Source organism: Otolemur garnettii, unplaced genomic scaffold (genome assembly GCF_000181295.1).
Source record: "Otolemur garnettii isolate 467f Iridium unplaced genomic scaffold, OtoGar3 scaffold00025, whole genome shotgun sequence".
In the NCBI taxonomy this organism is placed as follows: Eukaryota; Metazoa; Chordata; class Mammalia; order Primates; family Galagidae; genus Otolemur; species Otolemur garnettii.
This window is the reverse complement of record NW_003852420.1, coordinates 21,198,530-21,213,071: the sequence shown is the minus strand read 5'-3', so window position 1 is coordinate 21,213,071 and position 14,542 is coordinate 21,198,530. Positions and strand designations below refer to the sequence as shown.

The window sequence follows — 14,542 nt, the reverse complement described above, 5'->3', positions numbered from 1 at the left end:
AGACAAAGTCTCATTATGTCACCCTCGGTAGAGTGTCATCACGTCACAGCTCACAGCAACCTCAAATTCTTGGGCTTAAGTGATTCTCTTGCCTCAGCCTCCCAAATAGCTGGGACTACAGGTGCCTGCCACAATGCCGGCTATTTTTGTTTTGTTTTGTTTTAGCAGGCCCAGGCTGGGCCCTTCACCCCTGGTGCATGTGGCCGGCCCTGTAATCACTATGCTATGGCAGCCAAGCCTTCAAATATCATCTTAAACTTTCTTTCCTGGAGTAAAACTAACCTGACACGTTAGTCTCTGTTAGGTTCCTACAGATGCTCTCATAGCACTCTGTACTTATCCTCTCATAACCCACATTGAATTTATAATTCTTAGAAATGGAATGTCTGGGCCGGGCATGGTGGCTCACACCTGTAATTCTAATACTCTGGGAGGCCAAGGCAGGTGGACTGCCTGAGCCCATGGGTTTGAGACCAGCCTGAGCAAGAGCAAGACCTCATCTCTTAAAAAAAAAAAAAACCTCAGCAATGTGGCGGGCGCCTGTGGGTCCCAGCTACTCGGGAGGCTGAAGCAAGGGAATCGTTTGAGCCCAAGAGTTTGAGATTGCTGTGAGCTGTGACGCCATGGCACTCTACTGAGGGTGACAAAGTGAGACTCTGTCTAAAAACAAAAACAACAAAGAAATGGAATGTCTGTTTTCCTTGCCAGAGCATAAGTCTTATTAGGGTAGAAATCATGTTTGTGTTATTTACTATCTAATATTCCCAGTGCTCAGTTTAGTATAGTACTTAGCACATAGTAAACACACAATAAATACTTGCTGATTGAACCTGTGCAGACATTGTAGCTGTTCAGAATGTTTTTTTACTATCTTTAACTCTAGTTAAATCCTACATATTCTTCAAAAAATGCTAAACATCTCTGTCCAGTCTCACCTGCGCATACACAACACCTGCCTGTTCTTACTGCACAGACACCTGTTACTGCAATGATTACATGGTCTAATACCTAGCTTCATGTCTCAGTCTCCACCAGACTGTAAACTCCCCGAGGGGACAGACCATGTCTTGTTCACCTGTGTATCTCTAGTGCTTAGGAAAGTACCTGACATTGATAGTGGTTTTCCATCAATGTTTATGGGCAATATTAAACCTGAGACTGTTCTCTAAGATTATGCTAAAAAGTTTTTCTTTTAATATCAGATCTGGATCGCAATTCTAGCTCTGCTAATCGTTAGCTGCATGATCACTGACAAGTTGTTTAACGTCTTTGGGCCTCAGTTTTTGCGCTAGTGAAAAAGGGCTAATAATACCTATTTGGAAATATTGCTATGAAAATTAAACAAAATGACATAGTATGACAATTATCACACACAGGGCCTGGCATGCAGTAGCCTTCTTTGTTTTCAACTTGATAGAGATGACCAGGACAAAACAAATACAAAAATAAGTCAGAGCAATCAAGGGAGACTGAGATGGAGTGAGTCATTCCTTTTAATCATATGCCCAGAAAGATCAACAATGAAGAAACAAAATAAGCAGAATAAACTCTACCGGTGGCATCTCCCTCAGCACGCACAGCTTGTTGAGAATTCACTCCAGAATCCTCTTGGCTAATGGCCACATCCGGCTCCCCAGCCCCGCAGGTCAGATCTTAATCTGCAGTACTAGGGATGGTTAATTTACACTGGAACAGAAACTACCTAAAGAACATGTTTACAGGCAGGAGAAGGAGAAGAACTTGACTGCAGCCACACGAAATCAACTGCTTTGCAATCTGGCAGAAAACACTGCAGAACCGTTGGTGGAGACTAATACCCACCCACACAACTGCACTTACCTGTGACCCCAAACCAGCTTGGACTATAGCAGCTTTCCACCAGTACCAAAACAATGGTCAGGCCTGCATGCAGTGAAGATCTCTAAGGTCAAATGACCCATATACATACAGGCAGCACCAACTGAGATGACACCAAGCAGCTTACACATACACTTCTCAGCCTATGGGCACTGCTCACAAGCATCAGCTTCATTCCTCGTGTATGCCGAACCTCAGAGCAGATTCAGCGGTTTCTTCCCTCCTTATTCGGGACATGCTTACCTCTGCAGAGCCACTGGTAGTCAGGTCCCCTAGTTCCTTGGGGTTGTTCTCTTTAGAATGCTGTGTTGTGGCTATCGCTGCATGTGTTTCTTCGGGGGGACTACCTCTCTTCTGGAGTTTCCTGATTATGCTCCTCTGCCCACTGGAAGACACAGCAGGTCTGAGTGGAGTGCTCGATGGGCTCTGCCTCCTCCAAAATGCCCTGCTCCAACCTAACCCCAGAAGATGTGGTACGCCATCTTCAGGAGGAAAGCCCAAAACGTCTGCAGCTGGGAACTTTCTAAGAAACACCAGCACAGAGTTGGCAGAGTCTGTCCTAAAAGCACGGCAGCTCTGGGGCCTGCTACAGTCTGCCTGAATGCACATCCCTTCTAGCCACCAGAAGGCATGGCAGGCGGAGTCCTGGCAGCAGGCAGTCCAGCAGGACTGGAGAGAGGGCGTTCCTTCAAGAAGCCGGAGGTGAGTGTCTCCCCCAGATCTCAGGCCAACTCCAAACTGTGACTTCCCCTGCGGGCACCTGCTCTCGCTGGCATCTAAAAACAAAGAATGAAAATGTTTTTCAGAGGAAATCAAAACAAAAGACTGCTGCTTCATAAAGAGCCCTGAACACCAATGTCTGAGGGTGAGATAGCTATCTAGGGAGTTGAACAGAGCAAACAAGATAGTGTTTTTTGGTCCAGGATATTTTAGCTTATAGAAGTTACTGCTACATATCCATCAGTGGTTCCCCTTCTCAGTGAGTTCCTATTACACAGAACCTTTCCATATAATTCCAATTCATGAAACAGAAATTTCATGAATTGGAATTGAAATTTTTAAAAGGAGGTATTCTGATAGAAGAATATGAGGGAAGTGGGGGGAATAGAGTCTCAACACTCAACCGTTCACTCACTTCGAAGGCATTTATTTCTCAGGAACAATGTGAGGACTAGAAGACTGTGGGACCACAAGAGGTAGCTGGATAAGCTGGAATATTCCCCCCACTGAACTGGCAGCAACCAGACTGAGTATTCGTAACCTCATTCAGATTATAGGTACATCCCTTTTTTTTTTTTTAAAGATGGGGGTCTCACTATCTTGTCCAGGTGGATCTTGAACTTTTGGCCTCCAATGATCTTCCATTGGATCCCAAAGTGCTGGGATTATAGGCATAAACCACTAAGCATGGCCTATTTTCTATATAATGATTTGCAAAAGTCAGGTGGTTTTGCATATAGCAGTTATCAGCCAGAGTAGTAGTTAAGATTACCAAAATTCTCATGATGAGTAGATTCTGCTATAAGGAACTTCCTAACAACAAGCCATGTCATGACAAAAAATAATGGAACAGAAGTACAACAATGACCTACTGTGGGTAACCTAGATAAGATGGTCCAATATTCCAGCTCATGTTGCTTGTGGATAAACTAAGCTGTTGAATTATCTCAGGCACAGCACTGATTTTCCTAAAATATTTTATCACCATTGTTTTCTTAGCTGAAGTAAAAACATGTTTTCAACAAAAGTTGTTATATGGCTGGCCAGAAGGTCGTGAGATATCTCACTTGATTATTCACGGTTGGTTACAGATTGAACTCCTTGTTCCATTCTCCCCTCACCACTCCTCTACTGCATTTGACTAGTCCTTTTTTTTTTTTGAGACAGAGTCTCATTATGTCACCCTCAGTAGAGTGCTATGGCATCACTGCTCACAGCAACCTCAAACTCTTGAACTTAAGTTCTTGCCTCAGCCTCCTGAGTAGCTGGGACTACAGGCGCCCGCCACAACACCCAACTTTTTTTTTTTTTTGAGACAGAGCCTCAAGCTGTTCCCCTGGGTAGAGTGCCATGGCATTACAGCTCACAGCAACCTCCAACTCCTGGGCTCAAGCGAGTCTCCTGCCTCGGCCTCTCAAGTAGCTGGGACCACAGGCGCCCACCACAACGCCCGGCTATTTTTTGGTTGCAGCCATTATTGTTGTTTGGCAGTCCGGGCTGGATTCGAACCCGCCACCTTAGGTGTATGCGGCTGGCGCCTCAGCTGGTTGAGCTACAGGCGCCAAGCCTCGACTATTTTTTTGTTGCAGTTGTCGTCGTTGTTTAGCAGGTCAGGGGCAGGTTTGAACCCACCAGCCTCAGTGTATGTGGCCAGTACCCTAACCACTGAGAAACAGGTGCCAAGCCACTTGACTGGTCTTAAAAAAAAACAAAAAGAGGCCTGGCACCTGTAGCACAATGGGTATGGTGCCGGCCACATACAATGAGGCTTGCAGGTTGGAGCCCCGCTCCGGCCTGCTAAACAAACAATGACAACTGCAACCAAAAAATTGCTAGGTGTTGTGGCGGGCACCTGTAGTCCTAGCTACTCAGGAGGCTGAGGCAAGAGAATCACTTAAACCCAAGAGTTTGAGGTCACTGTGAGCTGTGATGCCACGGCACTCTACCGAGGGCAACATAGTAAGACTCTGCCTCAAAAAGAAGGAAGGTAATGGGAAGGGAAGTGGAAGGGAAGGGAGAAAGAAAGCTGTTACACAGTTCATCTTTAGGGCTTAGTTATACAGATGTCTATAACCACCTGCTGTCAGGGTTATACAGAAACAGAACCAGGGTGAAGCAAGAAAGATGCTTCAGGAACAAAACCTAAAGAGGTGCTCACTCCCAGAGTCACTAGAGTGCAGGGTTGGCTCACACAACCTTGAGAGTGAGTCCCTCTTTAAATTATGTGCTCTGGGTGCCTCTCTTTCCTCACCCTCGTCCTGGTCCTGGGTTATAACATAAAGTACATATTAGAATTACACAGAGAAAACATGCAATAGAATCAGAACACAGGAGAAATGAGTAACCATGTCTGCAGGTACATGTAACTGAAAAAAGGGCTCTGACTGACTAAAGCAACAACCTGAAAATCAGTCAAAGCCAGCCTGGCTCCCATAAAGTATTTTTTAAATGTTCTACAGACTAATGTGAACACTATTAAACTAGGAGATAAAAGGAACATAAAGACAGTTAGGAACACTCTGGAAGCAAGCATTGATACCAGCCTAACATCAGACAAAGCAATTTTGAAGGCCAGAAAAAACAGAACTTCTTTAAGAAAAGATAAATAGCCTGGGTGCCTTGGCGGCTCGGCCTATAATCCTAGCACTCTGGGAGGCCAAGAAAGAGAATGGCTTAACTATGCGAAGCCAGAGCCCAAGACCCTATCTCTACTAAACATAGAAAAGTTATCTGGGCGTGGTAGCACACTCAAGTCCCAGCTACCTGGTAGGCTGAGGCAAGAGGATTATCTTGAACCCAGGAATTTGAGGTTGCTGTGAGCTAGGCTGATGCCACGGCACACTAGCCTGGGCACCAGAGCAAGACTCTGTCTCAAAAACAAACAAAAAAGACAAACAGCACCCCTCATTTTCTTATCCATCTTCCTCCATAGCCATTAAGAGTATGAATTTTGGTAACAGCTGAGTATACAGACTGTTGAAATCAATAAAGTGTTATTCCAGTAATAACTATCAGTTACCTTTATAGCAACTATCCCTCACTCTTCTCATAACAATTCTCTCACATTTAACATGATAAGGAAGTCAACATAGGTGAAAATAACTTGCACTTTTCTGTAGGCCATTATTTCATTTTATTTTTAAAAATGCACTGAGACTTCCAATTCTGCCCTTGAAGGAGAAACTGCTATAGGAGTTGTCCTCCCACCATGAACAACTAAAAACTAGACAAAACATATAAAGCAACTGTTCTTAGACACTGGACAACAGGCAGTGCGGGACTGTGATCACTGAGAGGAAGGAAAGAAGCCAGGTGAGTCCTACCATGGCTTCCTGCGGGGCGCACACTCCAGATTGTGGCACAGCAAGGAGAAGTCAAGCAGAACAGAGCAGTAGCTGAATCAAACAGAGTTCAAGGTGGCTGTCATGGCTGGAATTTTTTTTTTTTTTTTTTTTGAGGCAGAGTCTCAACTCTGTCGCACTTGGTAGAGTACTGTGGCATCATAGCTCACAGCAATCTCAAACTCCAGGGCTCAAGCAATCCTATTGCTTCAGCCTCCCAAGTAGTTTGCACTACAAGTGCCTGCCACGTCTGGTTACTTATTCTATTTTAAGTAGAGACGGGGTCTCACGCTTGCTTAGGCTGGTATTGAACCCATGAGCTCAGGCAATCCACATGCCTCTGCCTCCCAGAGTGCTAGGATTACAGGTGTGAGCCAATGTGCCTGGCCATGGCCAGAATTTTTGCACAAAGTACCAGAAAGAGCTAAACAGAGAAAGAGCTCCAGAAATCTGGATAGTGGTAACCTTTAGTTTGGGCTAAATACCAACTTACAGAAGTGTAAGTTGAAACTGCATCAGGGAAATTAGAAAACATTTTGAACTTAATGAAAATGAAAAGTATCCTGGGCACCTCTCCCTTGTGAGAGAGAATGTGGAGGATGCTCACTTTAGTGTGGTTTGTATTAGTGAAACAGCTGAAGGATCTAAAGGCCTGTCAATATGAAAATAGTGACTGTATAATATCATGTGCCATTTGAAAAGAATGAAGTATAACTTTATATATTGCCACAGAAATATCCCTCCCCATGATATCTTGGTCCAGTTAAAAAAGCAAGTTGCAGAAAATCTATACATTACCATCTTATTACTATTACTAACAATGAAGCTATTTTCTTGTATGTCCACATATATTATCTGCATGTAGAGAGATTTAGAAAAATAAAGGACAGACTTTTGCAGTTAAAAAAAAAAGATCTATGTTTATATCATAAAAGTCTGGGGGGAAAAAAGGGTAAATTAAACCCCAAAATTAGTAGAGAAAGTAAATAATAAAGATAAGAATAGTCAAGAAAATGAAAAAAAAAAAGAGAGAAAAATCAATGAAACTAAAATGTGGTTGCTCATAAAATCAAGTCAGATCTGATAACGCTCTATTTATTCTGATCACAGAAAAAAAGAGGACAGTCACAAATTATGACCACAGCAGCTGGCATCTGTAATCCTAGCACTCTGGGAGGCCAAGGCAAGAGGATTACTTGAGCTCAGAAGTTCAAGTCCAGCCTAAGCAAAAGCAAGCCTCCATCTCTACTAAAAATAGAAGAAAAGTAGTCGGGTCTTGTGGCAGGTGCCTGTAGTCCCAGCTACTTGGGAGGCTGAGAGAGGAGGATTGCTTGAACCCAGAAGTCTGAGGTTGCTGTGAGCTAGACTGATGCCACAGCACTCTAGCCTAGACAACAGAAGGAGACTCTGTCTCCAAAAAAAAAAAAAAATCTTACAAGAAAAAAGGATGAAAGAAGGGATATCACTACAGATTCAATAAACCAGGGGCCACAAACTATGGCACAGGGGCCAACTTGGGCTGCTATCTACTTTTGTAAATAAAGTTTCATTGGAATAGAGTCATGCTCCTTTATATATGTTTTATCTGTGGCTGTGTTGCTCTGTGATACCAGAGGTTAAGTTGTAACAAAGACTGTAAAGCCTATTAAGCCTAAAATATCTTTAAGAAAAAGTCTGCCAGCCTCTGGTGGAAGATAATGTACCTTCTTTGACTTACTGTTTACCATAAGTAAAGCATACATTTAGACATTAACTTACAGATGATTGGTAAGTTGCAAAAGATTTTGATTTTTTTATTACATTATAGCTGTCTGTGTACATTATTGCATTTATGGGGTAGATGCAGAATCTTACTATGCTGCCCTCAGTAGAGTACCATGGTGTCACAGCTCACAGCAACGTCTAACCTCTTGGGCTTAAGCGATTCACTTGCCTCAGCCTCCCAAGTAGCTGGGACTATAGGCACCTGCCACTGCCTGCTATTTTTTGGTTGTAGTTGTCATTGTTGTTTGGCAGCCCTAAGTTGGATTCAAACCTGCAAGCTCTGGTGTACATGGCTAGCATCCTAGCCGCTGAGCTACAGGCACTAAGCCATGATTTTGATTTTTTAAGATATAAATTATTTCCATCCAATATAAAAGATAATCTCCAAGGTTTTGCTTTCATTGTCCTCTAAGTTATTAATGTTTCGTATCTAACTTACAAACTTATTTCATCATCCTTTTCCTGACTAACCACATAAGTTTGTGTTTTGTGTTTTTCAAAAACAGTTTTACTGCCCACTGGTTCCTTTATTCGTGAGTTAAATAAATCTCTGACACAAGCTCCCTTTATATTTGTTAGAGTGATGTCTAGCTTTCTGCAATTTACTCAGAAACACACCAGAGGCTTACATTCACTTAGGCTACAACCCATAAGAGAATCACCAAATTTCAGGGAAGGAAGATTTTAAAAATACAGTTAGTTCAATTTCTTTCTGGGGCTAAAATCCTCTCTAAAACAACAAGTATTTTCTAGTCTTTGTAATTACCTTCTGCAATTAAGACTTTCTTTATTTATTTATTTATTTATTTATTTTTGAGATGGAGTCTTACTGTTCCCCTAGGCTAGAGTGCCCTAGCATCAGCCTAGGTCACAGCAACCTCAACTTCTGGGCTCAAGTGATCCTCTTGCCTCAGCCTCCTGAGTAGCTGGGAATATAGGCATCCACCACAACATCCAGCTAGTTTTTCTAGTGAGATGAGGTCTTGCTCTTGCTCAGGCTGGTCTTGAATTCTTGAACTCAGGCACTCCACCTGCCTCAGCCTCCCAGAGTGCTAAGATTACAAGTGTGAGCCACCACATCCAGCTGAGAATTTAATAAGGCAAGGCGGTCTATCTGCTTCATAGCTACCATGCATAGTTAAAAGATCATTACAAAGATAATGCAGCAAGATGGAAAGTTGTTTACAAAGTAATGCTGAGAATAAAAAACTAAACATAAAAGTGCGTACAGAGTCTGGTTAACAGCCAAAGCTCCTATAAATGGGCAAGAGATGGAAGTAAACACATGAGAACTCAACAAACACATTACTATGCACCTTCTATTATGGGACAGAAAGTATGATAGGTGCTAGGGATGAGGAAATGAACAAGATAGACAGGTGCCTCAGGCCTCACAGAATCTAAAGGAGAAAGATAAAACATGTAATTTCAACTCAGTAGGATAAGCACCATAACATGAAAAATATAAAGCCTATTGAGGGCCTAGGGAAGAGGCAATCTGATCAGGTTTGGGGAGTCAGAGTCAAATTCCCTGAGGAAATGACACCTAACTGGGACCTAAAAGATGAGAAGGAAATAACACAGAGGAGGTTAGGGAGGTAGAATGCTCAAAGGCCCAGAGACTTAAAAAAACATGGCAAGAATTAAAAGTGATTCCATATGTTGAAATACATTAATAGTTTCTTCCGTATATAATTTAATCCATGTCATAGATTCAATTACTGCTTATACTTCCATGTAGAATCAAATGTAGATTCATATAGCCAGTCCAGACTGTTTCTCTGCTGCCTTCCAGTGACAGTACAAAATATCATAGACCTTTATCTGCCTATTACATAAAATAAAACTAAAAGTAAAACCATCGAAACAGAGTAGACTTTGATTGTGTGGTCCTCGGGTAACCTTCCTGAACCTAATGCAGTGGCCTTCACAGTTCTGTGTCATGGCCTGACCTCCCTCTCCAGACTGACTCTTCAGACCTCCATCTATGTGCTTAAGCCCTACTGGCTCTCCTTCACTTTTTTGGAAGGAACTGTGCTCTCTCCTTCCACAGGTAACTAAAACTATAAGCATAGATGAGATTATTTGGGCAGAGGAGATGTTCAGGATTCATCTTCATATTCCTCCTTATTCAGCTCAGATTCTATGGTCTATCCTCTCCAGTATTGATATTCTCCACTCCTTTACCCCAGCTGCCTGGGAAAATAGGAATAATGAATGGATATGTCCTGAGAACTGGGAAAAATTATCCCATCTACACAGGTTGATCCCACTCTAAGTAAATGATCTCCATCCTCATCAGCACTGGGCTCCTGGCCATTCTATGAGTTCTTACTTTCATTTATTTAATCTCCTACAGTCACCTTCAAATCTTCTCCATTCTTTTCAAAATTCAGGCATCCTTACTTCCCACTTAGCTATTATCTTTATCTCCTTATTCATTCATCCTTTCAGCAAATATTACTGAGCATTTGTCCCATGCTGGGGCATTACTTTGATGGAGTTTATGATTTAAATGGAGAAGACAGAAATTAAGCAGAAAGAAATAATGAATGTAGAACTGCAAATTAATATAAGTGCTCCATAGTAAAGAAATTCAGCCTGTATGGAATAAAGGTAGCTAAGCTTGGAATTTATTGTACAGATATACTAGTACTATGTGATAAGATATCAAAAAATAATAACTGCATACTGTTTGAAATAGAAAATAACTGGAAACAACTTATATATTCATCAATTGGGAGCTGGTCAAATAAATTATGGAAGATCCACGCAGCTGCTGGGGTGACTAGGGCTACTCTATACAGTTCTGATATGGAATGAGGTCCAGGATACATCGTGGGACAGGGGAAGGCACAGAGCAGTATGTACAGTATGCTACAGTTTGTGTGCATGTGGAAGGAAAGAATATAGTGTGTGTGTGTGTGTGTGCGCATAGACTATTTTTGGAAGGATATTCAAGAAATTGGCATGGTTGCATTTAGGAAGAGAAACTAGGTAGCTCGGAGCCAGAAATGGGAGACTTGCTTGTTCTTTAAATACACTTTTATATCTTTTGAATTTGTCTAAGGTACATGAATTATCTTTTAAAAAACAATTTTTTTTTTTTTGAGACAGAGCCTCAAGCTGTCACTCTGGGTAGAGTGCCGTGGCATCACAGCTCACAGCAACCTCCAACTCCTGGGCTCAAGCGAGTCTCCTGCCTCAGCCTCCCAAGTCACTGGGACTACAGGTGCCCGCTATTTTTTGGTTGGAGCCGTCATTGTTGTTTGGCAGGTCTGGGCTGGATTCGAACCTGCCAGCTCAGGTGTATGTGGCTGGTGCCTTAGCTGCTTGAGCCACAGGTGCTGAGCCATTAAAAAACAAACAAACAGACAAATTTTAAACAAACAAAATGTTCAATGGCTTCCTAGACTCTTCAAATGAAGATCAAAATCTTTAACCTAAAGAGATATTGCATGTTCGGGGCCCTGCCCACCTTTCTGGCCCCATCCTGTATCATGCTCTCCCCTCCTTCTCCATCTACATCCCGACATCCCCAAGTCTTCTTCCATTCCTTAAATGACCTATCTCCCTCCCCTTATTGGGCCTTTGCTCATTCTGCCCCCTATGCCTGAACGTCTCCTGACTCCCTTCTCCACCTAGTTAACTCCTCACATAAGGTCTCAGAACTTCCATTTCCTCAAAAAAGCCTCCATTTGCTCAATGTCTTTTTCCCTCACTACACTGTAAACCAGACCGTGCCTGTTATTCTGCTCTATCTTTCACCCCTGTTATCTCCAATTTTATCACAGGGCTTGGTATATTACATTGTAGGCACTCAAAAAATCTTTTTAAATGAATGCATGCATGCATATGCATGAATAGAGCATTGAAATGTCAGGAAACCAGGTAGCCAGATATCAGGTGGGTCATACTGAAGACATCAGGCTGATGACAGGACTCTGAATGGAGATGAGGCCCACATGCCACAATAAATGAGGCGAATGAGTGACGGTTTGCAGATGAGTAATGATTAGGTGTAGATTAGAAAGTGGTATAAACCTCAAAGAGCAGAAGTTTTTATATGAAAGTGGAGGAGGAATATTCAAGAAGTGACAGCAAAAAGTAATAAGGACATCAACTACTTCCTGACTCAGAAGCAGGCATATGGGAGATACCAGCACATGGGAGAATGAATAGCCATCACCTGCAGGCTGAGGAAAACAGTGTCTTTCTCCCAGAGAATGCCAGTATAGAACATTCTATCTATGGGTAATGCCTTAACCAACAAGCCTGAGTACAGGTGGAGTCACAGTTTAAAAGCTGGGGGTGGGCTGGGAAATGCTTAAGTGCAAGTGAGTCAAAAAGCACAAAGTTACACGGGAGCATCAAATCAGACTCACACAAATCACAATGGTTAAGGCACTTTATAGCAAAAAAACAGAAGAAGAACTGATGACAGGATGACTGCCTATTCATCCTTGGTATAAAATGGGAAAAGCTTTCAGGCAAATCACAAGACAAGTCTTACCAATGGAATTTATTGAAAATATGTAGCTTCAGACTCAGGAGAAACAATTGAGGGGATTTATGGGGATTACCAGGTCAAAGAGAAGATAACAAAAAATTCTGTTCCCTGATTGTTGTTAGCAGCTCTGGTAAAATCCAGAACTTTGAAAGAGGAGATCAAAGCAAGGAGAAAAGCTTGCTGCAAAGCCCTTTGGAAGAATTTCCAAGAAATTGGCAAGGTTGCATTTAGGAAGAGAAACTAGGTAGCCGGGAGACAGAAATGGAAAGCCTGCAAAGCCCTTCTCCTGCTTCTGTGGATCTCTGAAGAACGTCACAGAAGTCAGACAACTACCTGGGCTATAAAAGGGAAATGTTTCATAACCCAAGCACTGTCCATGCTTTGCGAAGTGATCTGGAAGCCTCTGCTAGAGACTCCAGGCCAGAATATAAACATGTTCAGCGAGGGAAGGAAGAAGCAGCTGGGGAATCACACAGAACGTCCCTAACTCTCTACTTCACTGACTCTCTTGATTGTTGTATCCCTAAAATTATTACTACAATTTAGTAATAGCTAAGATCTGACTTGTATCTGACAACTGGATCCATTGCCTTATCTCTAGTAAATAGAGCCTGGCAGAAGACAGATGATCAGAAACACTGGTACTTTTAAAAACTATTTGTATGTATTTATAGGATGCATGGGATATTTTGTTATATGTATAGAATGTGTAATGATCTAGTTAGGGCATTTAGGATATCCATCACCACGAGCATTTATCATTTCTGCGTGTTGAGAACAGTCCAAATCCTCACTTCTAACTACTTTGAAATGTACAATATATTGCTGTTAACTGTGATCACCCTGCTTTACTGTTGAACATTAGAACTCATTCCTTCTAACTATACGTTTGTACTCATTAACCAGCCTCCCCCAGCCCCCGCAACACACATATACCCACACCCTTCCCACCCCCTGAAACTCATTCTACTCTACCTCCATGACATCAATTTTTTTAGCTCCCACACATGAGAACATGCAATACTTGTCTTTCTATGTCTGGCTTATTTCACTTAACATCATCACCTCCAGGGGCATCCATGTCGCTGCAAATGTTAGGATTTCATTCCTTGTTTATCACCAAATATTATTCCATCATATGAATACATGACACTTTCTTTATCCAGTCACCTACTGATGGACACTTAGCGACTGATTCCCTATTTTTGCTATTGTGAACAGTTGAGGATGCATGTACCCCTTTCGTTTTCCCTGGATAAATAATACCCAGCCGAGGGATTGCTGGGTTATTCGGTATTTCTATTTCTAAGTTTTTTGAGAAATATCTATACCATTTTCCATAATGACTGTAGTATGTCACATTCCCACAACATATGAGAGTTCTCTTTTCTCCATACCCTGGCCAACGTCTGTTATTTTTTATCTTTTTCAACACAGCGATTCTAACTGGGGCAAGACGATATCTGGTTGTGGTTTTGATTGGCATTTCTCTGATGATGGTGATACTGAACATCTTTCCATATACTAGCTGACCACCTGCACATCTTCTTTTGAGAAATGTCTATTTAGAGCCTTTGCACACTTTTTAATGGGACTGCTTGGGAATTTTGCTGTCAAGTTGTCTGAGTTTCTTGTATATTCTCGATATTAGTCCCTTATCCCATGAGTATTTCGCAAATATTTCCTCCCATTCAACAGGTTGCCTCTTAACACTGTTGATTGTCTCATTTGCTGTGCAGAAGCTTTGTAGTTTAATATAGTCCCCTTGTTTATTTTTATTTTTGTTGCCTATGCTTTTGGAGTCTTGGCCATAAAATCTTTATCTGAACCCAATGTCCTGAAGTGTTTCCTATATGTTTTCTTCTAGTAGCTTTATAATTTCCAGACTTACATTTACATCTTTAACCCATTTTGAGTTGATGTCTGTATACAGTGAGAGATAGGGTCTAGTTTCATTCTTCTGCATATGAACATCCAGTTTTCTCAGTTATTTATTAAAGAGGGTGCCCTTTCTCTAGTGCAGTGGTTCTCAACGTCCCTAATGCCGCAATGTATTTTCATTGTTAAAAAAGGGGTTGCAACCCACAGGTTGAGAATGCTGCTTTAGTGAAGTTCTTAGTATTCTTGTTGACAATCATTTGGCTGTATTTGGATTTACTTCTGCCTTCTCTCTTCTGTTTCACTGTGTCTGTTTTTATACTACTACCATGGTGTTTGGGTGACTATAGCTTTGTAATATATTTTGAAGTCAGATAGTGTGACGTCTCCAGCTTTGTTCTTTTTGCTCAAGATTGCTTTGGCTATTTAAGGTCTTTAGGGGTTTCATACAAATTTCAGGATTGTGGCTTGG

General features: G+C 41.9%; 1 protein-coding gene across 3 annotated transcripts in view; it reads right to left on the bottom strand.

Annotated features, from left to right (window-relative positions):
- KIAA0319L (KIAA0319 like) overlaps positions 1-14,542 on the bottom strand; it is a 119,298-nt gene that overhangs the window by 70,493 nt on the left and 34,263 nt on the right. For all 3 annotated transcript variants that reach the window (XM_003788184.3, XM_023512250.1, XM_012804146.2), the window contains one exon: positions 2,101-2,633. In XM_003788184.3, the coding sequence (XP_003788232.1) occupies positions 2,101-2,633 (533 nt within the window). The remainder of the gene's footprint in view (positions 1-2,100; positions 2,634-14,542) is intronic.